This window comes from Trichomonas vaginalis, chromosome VI (assembly GCF_026262505.1).
Source record: "Trichomonas vaginalis G3 chromosome VI, whole genome shotgun sequence".
NCBI lineage: Eukaryota > Parabasalia > Trichomonadida > Trichomonadidae > Trichomonas > Trichomonas vaginalis.
In genome coordinates this window covers 8,055,089-8,072,585 of record NC_067208.1, presented here as the reverse complement: position 1 = coordinate 8,072,585, position 17,497 = coordinate 8,055,089, and the positions used below count along the sequence as shown (strand labels likewise).

Sequence of the window (17,497 nt, the reverse complement as noted above, 5' to 3'; positions counted from 1 at the left end):
ATTTTTTTTAATCGTCATCGTAATCATAATCGTACGAAGATTCTGTATCATCATCACTAATATCATTGGTTTCTCTAACTTCTGGCTTATCTGGTTTAATCTCTATCACCATAAACATTGGTGACAATAATCGTACAGGCTGATCTTGGAAGTCAACTAAAGTAAACGTAACATTAGTTAGTTCCCAAGGAAATGCATCTATCCATGGTGAGGATTCCTTACATATAAGAGGTTTACCAGGTATCCAGAACTCATTGATGTTATAACATGTAGATCTGTACATGATCTTTCTTCGATCATCAACTTGGTCAATATTATTGAACCCAGAGATGACAGACATTGATGAACGAAGATATAACTGATACCCGAAGTTGAGCATAGGTGGTTTTGGCATTTGTAGATAATAATTATGTACAATAGGTAGTTCTATTCCATATGCACCTAAAATAAGCTTTGCTCTATGTGAAGCATCTTTTAAATAGACTTTATGTCCTACGTCCTGTGACGTAAATTTTATTTGATTCGTAGTACTGAGTGAAACTGTTACATTATGTTGACCTTTTTTCTTGTTATAATAATCAAACTGTTTTGTTACAATCGCTTGTAGTTTTGATACAATTGTATCCATATCAAATGAAAGAGCTGACTTAAATGTACACACCTTTTCTTCTCCATCTTCGTCTAACTGTAAGACAAAATAATCTGTTTCGTCACAAACAATAAAGTTCGCCATAGTACTGACACTTTTTACTCTCATCTTTATCTTACTTGGATGTCCCATGTTAGGATCTGCTTGAAACTGTATTGTCCCGTAGTTATTAGGATCAGTCGATTGTAGATAATACATCATTTTTATATGTAGTAAAAGAATGAGTGTTGTTCCATATGCATATGAATGTTATAAGTCTAGCGTACTTCAATATAAAGAATATTCTCTGAGAATTACTGATAACGCTTTAGTCATACATAAAGAAGGTGCTGATGATGAAGACATTACCATTGGTCCAGGTATATTACCTATCGAGCAACCAGATGGTACAATTGTTGAAACAGACATAAGTCAATACCTTCAAGAGTTGCAGAATCGTGTGACAAGAGTTGAGAATAATTATTTAGATGCTCCATTCTTCAGAACTGATAAGGACTATATGTTTTCATGTATGGCGAGTAATGGTTTGCAAGAAACTCGTGAGGTAAATATTAATGAAGCATTAGAGACTATAATATATCATGTCAAACGGTTATTATCGATTGACCATGGAGTTCATTTTGACCCAAGGTCTACACTGTTCAATATACCAATGATTGAAAACAGTCATTTAACATTTAAAGAAGATACATTGTATAATGCTTTAAACGCAGCATTTGCTTATATATTAGGTCATGAACAAGTACAAAATAGTGGTATTGCAATATACTTAGATAAAGTTATGTTAAAGAAACCATTGACATTCACAGAAGATGGTCCAAAAGCAACTGGTATTGTTGGTGATGGAACATTATTGACGAAAGAATACTTAGCAAGTCATGTCGGAGAATTTTTCTCCACTAATGATAGTATCAGTACAACACCAGAAGTTATTTTATTGAAGAAACCAATCACATTTGATGCTGAAGGAAAGACTAAAGCTACTGGTATTGCTGGTGATGGTGTTATTCTCACTAAGGAATACTTGAAGAAAAATATCAATGACTTCGTTGAAGTTGTCAAAGATAAAGAATCTGGTCTTAAATTCAATCCTTTATCATTCATCTTTGACATAGCAAACGCCGGAGCTACTGCAGCCTCATGGATATCATTACAAGGTCAAATTGATGCATTATGGACTTTTATTGGTGCAAGAGATGGTATTCAAACAGTCACTGCAGCTTTAGAGTTAATACCTGGTGGTAAAGGTGGTTTTGTTCTAGGTTTCAAAAATCTTGTTACTACTGTATTGACAAACGCAAAATCTGCTGTAGGTTTTACCATACATAACGCGAGAATGTATTGGCAATTAGGTACTGCTTGGTTACGTGCAATACCAAGAGATGCAGATGATAAGAAAGAAGATCAAGTTGACCTTAATGTTCCAACTGTTATTGTTAAACTTCGTGAATTATATCCATCATTTGTAGAATTCATCAAGAGTGTAAATGATTCAATCAGTACTAATAGTATTACTTTAGATAAAGAGTTTCAAGGGATAGATTACATCTTTTGTTCGCTTGCTGAATTAGCGAAGAAAGTTGAGGAGAACAAAAATAATGGAGGAAGAACTGCACTTGAGATTGCAAACAAAGCTGACAAAAGTTATGTTGACGAAGAGATACGTAAAGTTACATCTAAAGAATATACTTTACCACAGTCTGTCATACTTAAGACAATCAAAGGTCCAGAGAAAGATATGTACCCAGGTGATGGTACAACAGTTAAAGTTAATGAAAGAGTTTCATTCCCATCTGGTATTGATGCAAAAGAAGTATATATTAATAGTGAAAACATCAATACAACATTGATTCCTTTGAAAAATAATGAGTTCACTGAACCTTTGACAGTTAAATCAATTCGTTCAAGAGAAGACAAACCTGTTATAATCAATAAAATAGGAGCTGATAATGACCAACCAGTTCAAATCAAGAAAATAAGAGCTGATGACATAATATTGAACTATACCCTTGGTTCAAGTGCACCTTTAGAGAATCCAAGTACAAGCGTAAAAGATACACTAAACTCCTTAAATAGTAAATGTATGAACATTGAAGGTCATGCCAGAAACTTTGAAACACATGAACTACCAGCAATGTTAGATAAGAAAGCAGATAAAGAACATACACATAAATCCTTCTCAACTGTTAGAGCAGACGACATAATATTGAACTATACCCTTGGTTCAAGTGCACCTTTAGAGAATCCAAGTACAAGCGTAAAAGATACACTAAACAATTTAGATAACAGATGTATGAACATTGAAGATCATGCCAGAAACTTTGAAGCATATGAACTACCAACAATGTTAGATAAGAAAGCATATAAAACAGAGCTTCAAACATTAAAGACTCAGATTCTTGAAACCATATATCCTGTTGGTTCTATTTATACGTCAATGAACTCAACAAATCCAGCAAGTGTTTTAGGTTTTGGTGAATGGAAGCAGATTGTAGACAAATTCTTATACTGTGCTAGATATTCAAAACAAGCCGGTGGTTCAAAGAAAATTAAAGAAGCAAACCTTCCACCGCACACTCATACAGGAACTACAAACACAACAGGTAGTCATTCACATTCAATAACAAAAAGAGGTTATACAAATCTTGCAGCAGGTTCGGATAGACAGGGAATGAATAGATATGATATTTCAAGTGACCCAGTAGATTCAAGCGCAGGTATTTTCTGTGGAACCACAGGAAATCATTCACACACTTTCACAACAAATCCAACAGGCTCGGGTGCAGATTATATGCCACCATTTATGACTGTATTCGCATGGTTCAGAGCTGCTTAACTCAAGATCACGATCACAAACTGTTTCTCAGTATGAATGAGTAGCTCTATTTTTACATCATTACTGAAGTATTTCTTTTCTTCATCAATGACAGAAAGAATGTTTTCATCATCTTTTAAAGATCTTACCAAAGTTAGATCTTCATCAGAAAATCTCAAAGAAAGACTCATTTATGCACTAATAAAAATATAGCTAATTATTTTTTATCTGAACTTTTTATCAGGTATATAAAGATGTCTGAACATCATTTGAAGTTCTTTAAGATCCAACAGTTAGTAGATGAAGTGAAGAAGCAAAATAAAACAGCAAAGAGACTACTTATATGCTTACCACAAACATTACGTCAAGGAAAGTATGGTTATAGTGCAAGTCCGATCATGATCTTTGTCGATAAGCAGAAATACACAAATGAAGGTTTAGCTAATTTACTTAAGTTTGAAAAGATAGCTATAAACATTCCTGACCATTTCTCAGCGAGAATAAACCCCGACAAGACTAAAAGTTATTGTTTATATGTAGATCTCACGAAATCAACAAAGAGTAAAGACAAAGAATATAACCCAGTTGAACTTAAGACAATGGGTAAGAACTTACTCAAAGCTGCTATCAAACCCGTCGAAGAGATCAACATTGAGGATGAAGCAGAAGAAATAGATGTAGATCCTGATGCATTATAAACGATAAAGTTTATTTTTGGAGGAAGATGGTGTCAGACCCTTTAATCTGGTATGCTTGTTCTAGGTAATTGCAGAAACCTAGAAAGATTGGTATTGGTCTGAGTTTCATATCTGTTCTCTCATCTCTCCATTGAAGCAAGTAAATTTTCATGAAGAGTTCGTCTGGATTCTCAGGTTTTGGTACACACTGATCGAAGATCTGTATGACCTCTTCATGACCGTACTCCCTATGGTCAGACATGAGTGTTAAGAAGAACATTTGCATCTCCGGACCAGGTTTGTCATTTATGCAACGAGTGGGTCTCATTGACATTTTTGTCACTTTTATTTGGTCCAATGGAAGGATTCGAGTTCATGCCACTTGCCAGCAAAGAAGATGCAGAAGAGGTTGTTGTTGCTGCATGGAATGCGATCTCACACGTTGACGCATTCCATGCTTACCAGGATGACCTCGAAAAAGAAGGTCGAAAGCTTGGAAAGATCCAAATGTTGCTTGAGTTCTTCCGTGGAAACCTTGCACAGAAGTATGAGAAGAAAGAATAAACAACTAATTATTACTGAGCTTAGCTCATAAATGTATGTTTTTACTTTGATCAGATCTTAGATCTCGTCGGGATAAGCGGAAAGGATAAAGTCCATGAGTTGGACTTTTGTCTTAATGAGTGGTACTGCACTCATGAGTATTTCACGCTTGTTGGAGCCCATTGGAACACGACCTTTCCAATTCCTCATAGATCTCAAGGCAGAGAGCGTGAAGAACTCAAGGACAAAGAGTCTTTGAGACTTGGTAAGGAATCCCTCATCATCTCTTTCATCCTGGAGGGTCTTTGTGGATGCAGTGGACTTGATCTCGTCTTCCTCGATCGGATCATTATCATAATCTTCATCACCCTTCTTCCTAAACGTCATCTGCTCTCTCTTGTAGTCATTCCTGAGAGCATTGAGTCCAGCTTCAAGATCTTGTGAGTTCTTTGCAGGTTTGTTGAAAGTTTTCTTTTCCTGCATTTGCTGTATAAGCTGCATTTGCTGTTGCATCATCTGCATCATCATTGCCATCATATCTGGTGTTGGTGATGCTGGAGCTGGTGTTGTACCGTCTTGGGTCATTTGGTCGTCGGTTATGTCTTTACAAAAGATTGCTTTACAAAAGACGTCTTGACAAAAGCTTGCTTTACAATAGCATTTTCTCACAAAATTGAATACTTTTGCTTGACAAAAGCTTGCTTTACAAAAGATTGCTTTACAAAAGATTGCTTTACAAAAGCTTGCTTTACAAAAGACGTCTTGACAAAAGCTTGCTTTACAAAAGATTGCTTTACAAAAGACAGCTTTACAAAAGCCATGACTGATCTTCATCCAATTTGTTTAATCGAACTTAATGAAGTAGTTTCTGCATATCTCCTGCATGTATTTGGAAACGAGAAGAGAAGACAACTCACCAAGGTTTCCAGACGCCAGATCCAAAGACTTGAAGCAACTGCAGGAGTAATCCTTAGCTTTGAAGAAGGATTAACCAATAAGAAAGATGTCATTGACTCCAAGCGTGAAAGCCTTGCTGCTTTCTTACGCAAACACCCATGGGTCGATGTTGATCTCCAAACTCCTTACCAAGGACTCGTTGAAACCTTCACGACCTACAGACAGCTCCTTGACAGACCCGAGCAGAACCTTCTGGTCGAACGTGATGGCACATTAAACCCTACAGACCAGCAGGTTGAGAAAGAAGAAGCTCAAGAGTAAACACATTCATTTACAAATGTCACTTTTTGAATTTTTTTCATGAGTGTTCACGTTAAGATCAATGATGAAAACAGACTCATGGGAAGATATCATTGATGACATAGAGAATGACCTTGATGAAAACATGATGGGAGCTCAAACGTCAGTTGAGGTCAAACTTGGTGAAGTTCAAGAAAAGATCTCCGAGATCAATGCAAAAATATCAACACTTAAAGAGGTTGACGTTTATTACAGAAGCTTGGAGAGAACTTTAAGCAAACTTGAACGTCAGAACCAAAGTCTCATAGTTGTGCTCCAGAAACTCAGTCTCATGCGTAAAGCATATAATGACTACCTACATGTAAGAGACTTACCTTCTTATTCTACTCCAGATCTCGACTTTTCCGATATAAGTCCAATCCTTATTGATACAACACTTACGATAGCAGGGATGCTTCCTACATATCCAGAATATGATAACTTACCTCAGCTCTTCGAGTATCTCAAGAAAAAGTTCATGATCTTATTATGCGAGACCATGAAAAGACGTCAAAATACCAGAACAGAACGAGAACAGAGCTTACTAATAGACTTATTATATAATACTAAAGAAATAAAGGAGTTTTTATTCTAACTTTGGTATTTTTGGGAAGAACTGATCTGGATCATATTTGTCAACCACAGGTTTTGGTATCAAAAGTCTCTCTGGTTCTTGGACGTCTGGTACTGGAAATGGTTCCTTTGGTTTCCTAGCTTTTGGGAGATCTAAAAATTTTCTTGGTCTCTTTCTTTTGTGTAAGTGTTGTCCATTTTTATCACGAATGTGTCCGTCGTCAAAGATGAATGTCGTCGCTTCTTCAGTTCCCTCATCAACTATTATCTTCTTGATCTTTCTCTTCTCCATTAACAGAAAAAGTGACATATATTACTTCATTTTTTCTGAGTGTTAGGATTAATTAAACCTCTATCTATAACATGCTTTCTCATAGAAAATTTCTCTCCATATCTTTTTGTCAATATCTCTATAAGTTCTTCTGTATAAGATTTATCACTACTGAAGTAAATAGATGGATAATTAAGGACATCAAAGGTTTCTACAGTATCTTTAAGAGTCCATTCATCTCCATACTGTATAGAATAAGTATGGAAGTATGGAGGATCACATATAAAGAAAACATTGGGAAGATCTTTATACTCATTGAAGAGTATTCTCCAATCTTTATGAACAATAGTTAAACCTTCAAGATAGTCATCTATGTTTTCACCAAATAAGTTAGTATATCTGAGGTATAACACTTTCTTCATTAATGTGTCAAGATCATAGTATTTGTATGCTCCAGAATAGAGAAGACGTGAACATAATGTATCCCAGTCTATGTATGGAGCTTTACTTATAACTTCTCTGACGATCTCTTTCTGATCAGTAGGAATTTTCTCATCTGGCTTAACATTTATTCTCTCCTTAAGTTCCTTAAGTATTTCATTCGTGTCATGAATGTGTTTCAGTCTATCAACGTAGTTATCATAGTCGTTAGCTATGATCGTTGCTTTTGGGAACATAATATGCAACAGATGAGAGATATAGAGAGAACCACCAAATAGGTCAACGAAGACATAATCCCCTTTGATGTCTTTGAGTATGTCGATAAGATCTTTCCTGATCTTAGACTTATTACCTATGAAAGGTAAAGGAGGTTTGGTAAAAATCATTTATATGGTAATAAAAATAAGTGTTTACTTGAGACAATAACCTCTGTTGAGTTTGTAGAACAAGATCAGAAGTACGATCAAGTTCAAAACAACACAAATGGCTAGGATTGCGTTACCAACAATCTTTGTCTTTTCCCAGCAAGACTTCTTCTTTGGTTCATGTGCTGCTTCGACATCACTGTATGGCTCGGACATTAACTTAAAAGTGACATGACCACTTCATTTTTGATGAAGTCAACAGCTTATGTCCACTTCCTCCCACAAGCACTTGAGGAACAAGAGAAGGTCATCATTGAATACCTTCAAGCAACTGAGAAGCTCGAAAAGCTTCAAGTTCTCCGCGAAGAGTTCAAGTCCCGCTTGAAACAGGAGAACTTACTACAGGAGTACCTGCTCATCCTTTATACACTCATTGATGGCACCCATTTACCATCAGAGTACGCTGCAGCTCTTGATGCACTCAAAGATCTTCGCGATCACCAGCCGATCGGTAAAGAAGCCTTCGAGTTCACCATTGAGCAAGCCATCTTCGCCAAGCACAATGCAAAGAAGCGGATGCTCGAAGCTCTTGATAAGATCAAGGAGTACGTCGAAACGTTCTAAAATAATTACTTGAGTAAACAATAAGTTTTATTCATTGCTTCAAATTTATTGAGTAAGTCTTGAAACATTTGTGCTTTTGTTCTTGTTTGAACAACCATATTTAACATTAGATAAAAAATTTTTTGGTTAAACAATAACATACTTAAGACATAAATTATACCTACTTATTAACTCAGTATATTGAGCATTATATGCATACTTAAACTCTTGAGCAATATTGTTCTCATCAATGATTCTGATCTGAGCTATTTTTGAGAAAGGTGGTGGAATACCACAACATGTGATGTCTGGGTCCAGTAGGTCTATTTCACACTTGAACCCAGTCATTCTGTGAACAACTTCTTCCAAGTCTGGCTTAGGTAGTAAGATCTGATCTTTGCTCACTAAGTTAGAAAAGAGCTCTTTGTCTTGGTCTAGAAGTATCTTCTGGTATATACTAAGTAAATACTCTTCTACACCAATCCTCGATGAAGTCTCCACAGATCTCGATGAGGTCAGGTTGGAAGTTAATGGACTTAAAGGAGGAGGATACATTGGTGCTTCTGAGTTCGTAGTTGTTTCCTCTTTTTTTATCTCTGTTGGAGCATCACTTACTGTACCAGATGGATAGTTCTTTATCACAATGTTATTAGTTGTTCTTGAATCAACATTGCTTGTTGGTTCAATTGGAAGATTAGCTGCACCATAAAGAATTGACTTCGATCTCATTTGTTATGAGTAAAAATTGTTTTATTCTCATATAAATGACGAACATTAACCCAGAGAACAACACAGAATATACTGCAACAGGAGTTGTTTACAATGATCTAGATCAGATCGTCCAACTCAAAGCCCCAAGAGGAAGGAATTTAATAAGACAACCTCCACCAAAGATATATGTTGATGATGGTAGTAATGGGTTCAACTTAGTGTATCATTACTCATATCCTCAATATGCAAAAATTGGGTCTACCCCAAACGTGACAAACCATTATATGAACCTTTATGATGAAGCAAGGTTTCATGCACCAACGAAGAAAGAACCTGATGCATCAAGATTACATGAATTCGCAGACCATGATGGTTATAGCGATTACTCAATGCCTGTAAGACTTTAACGTTAATAAAAAAATGACTGTTGGTAAACAAGAAAAAACTTTAATACAAGAGGATTTGATGCTACCAATATATTCAACTGATATGGGAGCTTATCAATTCGATACATTTGAGAATCCTGGTGGAACACCACCATATTTTCTTTTGTTCATCAATGTAAACAGTAGAAAAGGTTATGCGTTCCCAATGAGTGAAAAGAACTCAAACAATGTTCTAAGTGCAATGCAGAAGTTCATTTCACAAGCTACAGGTGAAATGAAGCCTACAATACTTACTAGTGATGAAGACCCAGCTTATACGACACAAAATGTTCGAGATCTGTTGGTCAGTCATAACATTGAGCACATGACGACACAGAAATACAATCATAACATACTAGGTATTATTAATAGGTTCTGTAGAACTATTAGAACTATGTTACATATGAAGTTAAACCTCAAAGAAGGTGATAAAACACCACCTTTCACTGCAGATACAATGAGACAAATTATTAATGACTACAACACTGAATATCATTCAAGCACACAACAAAAGCCTGATGATTTCACAGAAAAGGATAATGAGGAATATATAAAGAAGCAAAGATTGAAAGAAGAGTATGTCAGAAAAAATAACCTTTATAACTTAAGACCTGGTCAAAAAGTTCAAGTCATAGTTGAACCAAGAACATGGGGTAAAGGTAACCAACAAAGAAGACATCTTGATCCTTCTTATTATACAGTTGATTCAGTTGATACAAGTGCATACTTGTTAAGAGCAAAAGATGGAAGTGTTGCAAGATATCCACGTTATCAGATATGGACAAAAATAGAGCATGGATTAAAGCAAGGAGAAACTTTAGATCAAGGAAGACACGGTGCTGTTAAAAGTATTGATGGTCATGAACTTGTCGGTAATGATGTAAAGTATGATGTTACGTTTGAGAACGAAAATACAGGAAAAGTGACAGGTAGAGGTATGCGTGAAGGTAATCCAAACAGGTTGTCACAAATGGAAGTACAGTATTGGAGGAAAAATATTAATGAAGGTCATGTTAAAGATATGCCTAGTTTTCTTGAGAAGTATCGTGGGTTTCGAGTTTAGCTTGTAAGTCCTTTATTTTTGTTTCATACAATGAGATCTTCCTTCTGATCTGTTCATCATTGAGAGGTTGCTTGACTTTACGGAACTGTACACGTCCGTCTTTCATTGTATGTACATAATATCCATCAGGAACCTTACCATCTTTTATATATTCAGTTAACCACTTTTGTTTAGTTGATGCTTTAATGACTTGACTCATTTCTTACTGGATAAATTTTTATGTTTTTTATCTTTTGACGATTTTTTCTTATCCTTATCTTTCTTCTTGTCCTTCCTTCTTTTGATTTATCCTTCTCTTGTTTGTCCTTCTTGGACTTCTCTGCTGCAGGTGGTGTTGGATTCTGTTTGACTTTAGCACTTGGGTCAGGACCTTGTCTTTGAGACTTAGATATAGATTGTTTAGGAGCTGCTGCTTGTTTAGTTGCTTCAGCTTGTTGTTTAGCTAATTCAGCAGCTTGTTTATCATTCTCTTCTATTTCCTTTGCACCAGTTGCGACTTCATTCTTGAACTTTTGGAGATTCTCAGCAGCATCCATTACCTTATTCGCTCCTTTAAACAATCCATAAAATTTCTGCCATGGTACTGAAGGTATATTTCCACCAATTGCTGGAGGAACTGATGCTTCAGGAGTTGGAGATGGTGTTGGAGTTGCTTCAGGAGTTGGTGTTGGAGTTTTGTCTGAATTGAGATGCTTTTCTGCTTCAAGAACTTGTGTAGTATTTTTCTCCAGGTATGCTTTTGCAACCTCCTTAACTTCTGGACGTTCATTCTTTACATCCTGTCTTGGTGTTGATGTTTCAGTAGCGTTTTCCTGAGTTACATTAACAACAGGTTGCTCAACTGCTGAAACATTAGCTGCTCCAGTAATGTTATGAGTAGTTGAAACATTTCCTGATATACCTTCTCCTGTTGGAACTCTTGGAGCAATTGTTGTGATGTTCGCCAATGCAGGAGTTGGTGTTGGAGTTTCTTTCTTTGGAGATGGAGTTGGAGTTGGAGTAGGAGTGTCATCAATCTTTCTGTCAGCTTTCGTCGTTTGCGTTGTAGTATTTGTTGTTTCATTACCATATTTTGCTCTTAGTCTGGTAAGCTCTAACTTCATATGTTCTTCAGGATATGCATACTTATTATATTCACCCTTAATGTTCTTTTTCCATTCATCGTATTTATCTTCTACTGATTTCTTAATTGATGCTAGTCCGTTTACAGCCAATTCATAAGTACCGTTATCAGTAGTCTGGTTATATAAAAGATTATCAGCTGATCTAATTGTGTAATCCGTAAGATTACCAAAACGCTCTATTGTACCTAATGTTGCGTTCTTCAGTTCCTTTCCAATTCCTTGTGCAGCATCTTTGACTAAATCAGCACCCCATGCACCAAATCGTCTCACAGGAACCGCTATTGATGGTGTTGGTGAAGGAGATGGCGATGGAGATGGTGATGGTGAAGGAGATGGAGATGGCGATGGAGATGGTGTTGCTGCTGCTTTCGCCTTTCGTTCAGCTTCTTCCTTAGCCTTACGAGCTTTTTCTTTCTTCTTAAGCTCCTCTAGTTCTTTACGTTCAGCTTCTTCTTTCGCCTTTCGTTCAGCTTCTTCCTTAGCCTTACGAGCTTTTTCTTCATAATATTTTGTATACTTATCATCAGCTCAATTACCAAGTGATTTGGCACCTGTTAGTATTCCATTTGCGGTTGATGTTGCTGTTCTTCCGAGCCATCCCCCTACCGCTGAAGCACCATTGCCAATAGCACTACCAGCATTTAAAATTCCACGACCAATCCATATCCCTGGTTTTGCCTTTGTATTAAGAGTAAGAAATTCTTCCTTCCTATCTTCAGGTGTAGGATTTGTAACAGTTCTTACAGTATCAACAACAGTGTTAACACCGGTTCCAATAGCACTACCAACAGTTGTTGCACCAGTTAGAATACCATGGATAACTAAATCAGTAGCTCTTGAGACAACATTATCACTCGAGGCTTTCTCTGCTGGATAGTTTGATCCTTGGTAAGTTCCTGGACCACCTCTATTTGAAGCTTCTCCTTCAACTATTTTCTTCTCTTCTTGTGCTTGTTCTCTGGCAACACTCAATGCACGTTCTTGTCTTTGAATGTTGTCTTTCTTTAACATGTAACCACCAAGTGTCTGTGGTGGTGTGTTTTTATCTAGTGCAACATCAATTGCAGCCTTTTCTTTTCGCTTTTCTTCGTCTAACCAATTTTGAATAGATTCTGCATCAGTTGGTTCAGCTGGAGTTGGAGACGGTGTCGGAGCTTTAGTCGGAGTTGGAGATGGAGTAGGTGCTTTTGTAGGTGTCGGTGATGGAGTTGGAGGTACTGTTGGTGTTGGCTCTGGTGTCGGAGCTACTGTAGGTTCTGGAGTTGGTTCAACAGTCGGTAAAGGTGTTGGTGCCTTTGTGATTCTTGGAGTTGGCTCTGGTGTTCTAATAGGCGAAGCAGTTTGTGTATTAGCTCTTTTAAGAACCTGTGATCTTTCCGCTTGATTTGAATCAGATACTGGGTTAGTTGTACTAGGATGTGATACAGGAGTTATTTTTGGTGTAGGTGTTGGTTTATTTAATGTTATACCATGACTACTCGACAATGGTGGAGGACCTGCGTGAGCAGTTGGTGTCAGTGTTGGCGTTGGAGCTACTGTAGGAGTTGGCGTTGGAGCTACTGTTGGTTCAGGAGTAGGAGCAACTGTAGGAGTTGGTGTTGGAGCAACTGTTGGTTCAGGAGTGGGAGTTGGTGTTGGAGCTACTGTAGGAGTAGGTGTAGGAGTTGGTGTTGGAGCTACTGTAGGAGTAGGTGTAGGAGTTGGTGTTGGAGCTACTGTAGGAGTAGGTGTAGGAGTTGGTGTTGGAGCTACTGTAGGAGTAGGTGTAGGAGTTGGTGTTGGAGTTGGTGTTGGAGCTACTGTAGGAGTAGGTGTAGGAGTTGGTGTTGGAGTCGACATTTGTTTTAACCTCTCATTATACCAATTCTCCAAATAATAAGCCTCACCCATTAAGTTACTCTCTCTTTGTTTTATAGAAAATTCACCTAACAGTAATTCATCATGAATCATTTTCTGCAGCTTTGTCGTGTTTTCTACTTCCTTTATTAGAACACTCGATGTATTCGCCAATCCTCTATATTCCTTAATCATCTTATCTAGTTTGTTCATATTTGGTACTTCCTTTTTCTTCTCAGCGTTAATCTCATTAGATCGTTTCTCCAATTCTTCAACTACTTTGTAAAGCTTATTTATCTTGACATGTGATTCCTTTATTTTACCAGTCTTTGGATCCTTAGGTTCCTTGTATTTAGCTAATCTCGTCTCTATATATATTCGCTTAGCGTCATATCCGGGATCACTGGTTCGTAAAGGATGTGAAGGTGGACGAATATAAGGTATGTAGAAATCTGGATCATCATTAATAGAAGAACGTACTTTAAAGTTACGAACCGCGTCTGTAAAAGGGTCTCTACCACGTGGTGTATATGTTGATGTAATCAAAAAGCCTTCTCTTCTCATTGGGAAATTAATACGACCTTTTTGAACATATTCTTTCTCAAAGTATTGCCTAGCATTGTAATCAAAAGCAAGATCATTATATATATCGCGCAAAAAATCAAATGTATGCTGCTTGAACTTTTGATCGCTAATTATGGTACGAATTATCGGACGTTCATTCTCCCATTTCTTAACTCGTTCATCAATGAGTTTCCTCTCTTGTTCACTCATTTAAACCTCATAAAAATATATTATCTGCGTATAGTGCCACTAATAGCATTAATCCATGGCATGTCTGATAGTACACGTACTGACTGAACTAATGGCTTATGATTGTTCCAAATAGCTCCTCCAATGTATGCGTTATACTTATTGTTGTCAATAGTTTGTTGAGGTTGAACTATAGGTGTTTCAACAGGCTTGTCTCTACTGAAGTCACCACCAAGAGCTTTATTGAATGCTTTAAGATTCTTCGTTAATGCATTATCTTCACCTAATGTAGTTTTTGCAATTCTTTCACCAAGACTACCGATAACACCACCGACTTGACCAACTTGAGGGAAAAGTTTGTTAGCAATGTTAAATCCAGCACCTATTACAAGACCAGGATTTTTTTTCACCATACCCCATCCAGCTTTAACATAATCGCCAAAACCCATTTATTTCTTCTTAAAATAATGTCATCTTTTGTTGCTTAACTTCTTTAAAGTCCGTCTTTCCTGCAACTATATGAACTTCCATATATGAACGAGGTGTTGGTAGCTCTTTGTATTTGTTCCATAACTCTTCCCAATCTTCTGTTGCTCCTGACTGTTCAATCATTGACTGAAAGTCTCTCATAGAATAACCTTGAAAGATAACGAAGTCAGTGCATAGTCTCTTAATGTTTAAACATATATGTCTCCATGTTTGACACATGATGACAACAGTATAGTTATAATGTCTGACCTTAGTGATGAAGTTCGCTAATGGTGAACGTGGGTCATTCAATAAGTCATGACCACCATAATCGTCTAACACTAATAGAGAATTACTGGGATACTTTGTGAAAGGATATTTGTTCAACTTCTTTACAACATATATTGCAATCTTCTTATACTCAAACTTTCCATCAGGTTTCCTTAGTTGATGCTTTGTTAAGATGTGTTCCATCTCCTCTGAAATTTTTTCGAACTTACTTTGAACGAACTCAACAATAGCGTAATACTTTGCTTTCATCTTAACGTTCTTCATTAAATAAGGCATAAGTTCTTTATCATCCTTTTTCAGTACTGGTGCTTTAACTTGACTCATAAATGTCTTCGCTGTTTTATCCATTGTTCCTGATGTTGCTGAGATAACTATTGAGTCATAATATGGAGTATTAGTGAAGCGGTCTGTTATCATTATATGACGAATAACACCATATGTCTTACCTGAACCCATCTTACCGCAGTAGAAATAAACACCATTAGTACAAAATGGATAATCATCAGAAAATGGCATAATGAGTGCATTGTTTAGTTCTTTACTATTCTTACGTGCTCCATCATGAAGAATCTTATCTACTTGATTAATAACTTTCTCCATCTTTTAGTTACATATAAAATGTCTAAATATGATGGATTATACTATGAACATGTTATGAATGATGGCACGATAAGTGGTAATACAGTCTCATATAAATTACCGAGAGACTTCATTGAATATCCTGCGTCAAAAGCTCTTGAGATAAGAAAGATAAGTCTTGAGCATCCAGACTTTAAGTTTCTTGCTATTCCATTAGAAATGACAGATTCATCAAAATCAGTGAAAAAAGGTTTGACATGAGATATTACATAAAACCCAACATGACTACACAGGAGTTGAATGAAGGTCTTATGGAAAAAATGACTGAGGCAAGTAGAGAATTTGTTGATTGTTACTATGATTCAAATGAAAATAAATTGAATGTATTAAGAAAAGGTACATCACCAATCATAACATTACCTTCATACAGTAGTATATAAAAAATGCCTTGAATTATAAATATGACATGTCCCTAGGAGATGTGTTGGATTTCATCACTGCATTATTAGAAACCACTGAAACAGACACAACATCAAGAAAACCAGAGCTTGTTTGGGAAGATGACCATGGTAGAACATTCACGCAAAAAGTAATTCCATCGAAAGCAAAATTTTTAGACTTATGGGAAAAAAAATATATCTCGCGAATGCATGTATATTATAGTTTTACCATAGCAGATTTCACTGACGAAAATGATAAAGATAAAAAAACATATAAGTACTTTGATGAGCTTTTCATAACTATAGCGAATATCAGGTTTATCCTTGAGCGAAAGGGCAAACCAACATATAAATTTGTCGGTTATCAGATAAGAATAAATCCTCTCCTTGAGCCTTTAGTAACGTTGAGTAATATTGCTCATGATAACAAACAATTTATATGTAATGTGAATGAACAGCTTGTGCCACCAAAATTTTACGATATCACTGGTTATAAAGATGCACTCGTGTTTGAGTTTTATAAGCGCTTTTCATTCAAAAGAGTTGAAGAATCAACTGATGGTCAAAAAAAGGAATATTATGTAAAAGAACCATATGAAATTCCTAAAGACTCTAATATAATGGTTGAACTTATATTAATGGCTGGTACTCAATCTCAACATAAATAGTTTACGTGTCAAAATTTTTTTGACACGTAAAGTTTACATTTTTTAATGGAAGCGAACAACACAGCTCCTGCTAAGGCTCTTGCCATCCAGAAGCCAGAGGTGACTGAAGAACAGTCCTCTGGCGACGAGGAAATATTGATGGGTGGCGAGAGTCCGAAGACCGAGATCAAGATCCCAGATCTCGATCACAAGCAAACGGCAAAGAAAACGGGTCCACGAGCTACTCCTCGAGAGCTACGTTTAATCAAGACCAGCCACAAGTATTTGAAGCAGCTGGAGGAGTCAAACGTAGCTCTCGAGGAACTAAAGCTCAAGCTGGCTGAAAAAGTAGAGGAAGCGAAAGGTAAAGAGCTCTACATCAGCCAGCTTGAGTATAAAGTTGACTCTTATGCCAACGAGATCTGCGATCTTCGATCTCGTCTCAACCGTGTGGGACATGAGTCAGACAGCTGGCATGAAAGGTTCCTTAAGGCTGACACATCCGACCATGAATTAAAGCGCGCCATAAGGAACTTAGCCACTGACTTCTGATCCCTCCTCTAAACCACGAATAAACACCTAATTTTACTACTATAACTCTTTTTTTATACTCACATATATAGTCTCACACTCATATATAGTCTCACACTCATATATAGTCTCACACTCATATATACAGATCACAAAGATCGTGATCACAAAGATCGTCCTCAAAGAAAAACAGATAGTGTCACTTTTTCATTGTGCCGATGCCTGTAGCTGTAGGCTACAGGCGACGCACAATGTATACTGTACTGAAAATCATGAGAATATTGATTAAGTTCCAATTTCCTATAAAGAGATGGGAAATCGATCAATCGGATGCTTGAATTTTTTGTGTTTACGTTAATATTTTTAATCAGATAGGAGTGGTATACTTCGTTGGTGCGGAATTCAACATTTAATCATCTTACAATTTGAGTGTGTTATCCGCTCAATCCAAAATAA

The 17,497-nt window shown here is 36.7% G+C and overlaps 16 protein-coding genes and 1 pseudogene across 17 annotated transcripts, besides 1 other annotated feature; 9 read left to right on the top strand and 8 right to left on the bottom strand.

Moving 5' to 3' along the window:
- Positions 1-17,127: part of a mobile genetic element that runs on past the window's edge.
- TVAGG3_0826670 (uncharacterized protein) lies at positions 8-340 on the bottom strand (the record flags this gene model as incomplete). The annotated part of the gene is made up of 1 exon (XM_051248312.1): positions 8-340. The coding sequence occupies one exon, from the start codon at positions 338-340 to the stop codon at positions 8-10; it is 333 nt and encodes a 110-aa protein (XP_051083787.1).
- TVAGG3_0826660 (keratin-associated protein family) lies at positions 870-2,435 on the top strand (the record flags this gene model as incomplete). The annotated part of the gene is made up of 1 exon (XM_001293130.2): positions 870-2,435. A coding segment is annotated over one exon (1,566 nt), but the record flags the coding sequence as incomplete, so codon positions are not given.
- Positions 2,733-3,317, top strand: TVAGG3_0826650 (phage tail repeat-like family; the record flags this gene model as incomplete). Its single annotated transcript, XM_051248311.1, has 1 exon — positions 2,733-3,317. A coding segment is annotated over one exon (585 nt), but the record flags the coding sequence as incomplete, so codon positions are not given.
- TVAGG3_0826640 (uncharacterized protein) lies at positions 4,499-4,705 on the top strand (the record flags this gene model as incomplete). Its single annotated transcript, XM_051248310.1, has 1 exon — positions 4,499-4,705. The coding sequence occupies one exon, from the start codon at positions 4,499-4,501 to the stop codon at positions 4,703-4,705; it is 207 nt and encodes a 68-aa protein (XP_051083785.1).
- On the bottom strand, positions 4,763-5,269 carry TVAGG3_0826630 (uncharacterized protein; the record flags this gene model as incomplete). Its single annotated transcript, XM_051248309.1, has 1 exon — positions 4,763-5,269. One exon carries the CDS (start codon positions 5,267-5,269, stop codon positions 4,763-4,765), a length of 507 nt encoding a protein of 168 aa, XP_051083784.1.
- Positions 5,504-5,902, top strand: TVAGG3_0826620 (uncharacterized protein; the record flags this gene model as incomplete). Its single annotated transcript, XM_051248308.1, has 1 exon — positions 5,504-5,902. One exon carries the CDS (start codon positions 5,504-5,506, stop codon positions 5,900-5,902), a length of 399 nt encoding a protein of 132 aa, XP_051083783.1.
- On the top strand, positions 5,942-6,294 carry TVAGG3_0826610 (annotated as a pseudogene). The gene has a single exon. A coding segment is annotated over exon 1 (353 nt).
- Positions 6,965-7,591, bottom strand: TVAGG3_0826600 (phage tail repeat-like family; the record flags this gene model as incomplete). Its single annotated transcript, XM_051248307.1, has 1 exon — positions 6,965-7,591. A coding segment is annotated over one exon (627 nt), but the record flags the coding sequence as incomplete, so codon positions are not given.
- Positions 7,820-8,170, top strand: TVAGG3_0826590 (uncharacterized protein; the record flags this gene model as incomplete). Its single annotated transcript, XM_001287908.2, has 1 exon — positions 7,820-8,170. A coding segment is annotated over one exon (351 nt), but the record flags the coding sequence as incomplete, so codon positions are not given.
- On the bottom strand, positions 8,321-8,902 carry TVAGG3_0826580 (uncharacterized protein; the record flags this gene model as incomplete). Its single annotated transcript, XM_051248306.1, has 1 exon — positions 8,321-8,902. The coding sequence occupies one exon, from the start codon at positions 8,900-8,902 to the stop codon at positions 8,321-8,323; it is 582 nt and encodes a 193-aa protein (XP_051083781.1).
- TVAGG3_0826570 (integrase core domain containing protein family) lies at positions 9,374-10,009 on the top strand (the record flags this gene model as incomplete). The annotated part of the gene is made up of 1 exon (XM_051248305.1): positions 9,374-10,009. A coding segment is annotated over one exon (636 nt), but the record flags the coding sequence as incomplete, so codon positions are not given.
- On the bottom strand, positions 10,870-11,475 carry TVAGG3_0826560 (microtubule-associated protein family; the record flags this gene model as incomplete). The annotated part of the gene is made up of 1 exon (XM_001292555.2): positions 10,870-11,475. A coding segment is annotated over one exon (606 nt), but the record flags the coding sequence as incomplete, so codon positions are not given.
- Positions 12,025-12,624, bottom strand: TVAGG3_0826550 (microtubule-associated protein family; the record flags this gene model as incomplete). Its single annotated transcript, XM_001292556.2, has 1 exon — positions 12,025-12,624. A coding segment is annotated over one exon (600 nt), but the record flags the coding sequence as incomplete, so codon positions are not given.
- Positions 12,927-14,106, bottom strand: TVAGG3_0826540 (sensory perception of sound protein family; the record flags this gene model as incomplete). The annotated part of the gene is made up of 1 exon (XM_001291767.2): positions 12,927-14,106. A coding segment is annotated over one exon (1,180 nt), but the record flags the coding sequence as incomplete, so codon positions are not given.
- TVAGG3_0826530 (uncharacterized protein) lies at positions 14,127-14,534 on the bottom strand (the record flags this gene model as incomplete). Its single annotated transcript, XM_001316505.2, has 1 exon — positions 14,127-14,534. The coding sequence occupies one exon, from the start codon at positions 14,532-14,534 to the stop codon at positions 14,127-14,129; it is 408 nt and encodes a 135-aa protein (XP_001316540.2).
- On the top strand, positions 15,890-16,531 carry TVAGG3_0826520 (uncharacterized protein; the record flags this gene model as incomplete). Its single annotated transcript, XM_001316503.2, has 1 exon — positions 15,890-16,531. One exon carries the CDS (start codon positions 15,890-15,892, stop codon positions 16,529-16,531), a length of 642 nt encoding a protein of 213 aa, XP_001316538.2.
- On the top strand, positions 16,577-17,062 carry TVAGG3_0826510 (PspA lactotransferrin-binding region family; the record flags this gene model as incomplete). The annotated part of the gene is made up of 1 exon (XM_001316502.1): positions 16,577-17,062. One exon carries the CDS (start codon positions 16,577-16,579, stop codon positions 17,060-17,062), a length of 486 nt encoding a protein of 161 aa, XP_001316537.1.
- Positions 17,128-17,497: the final 370 nt, after the last annotated feature.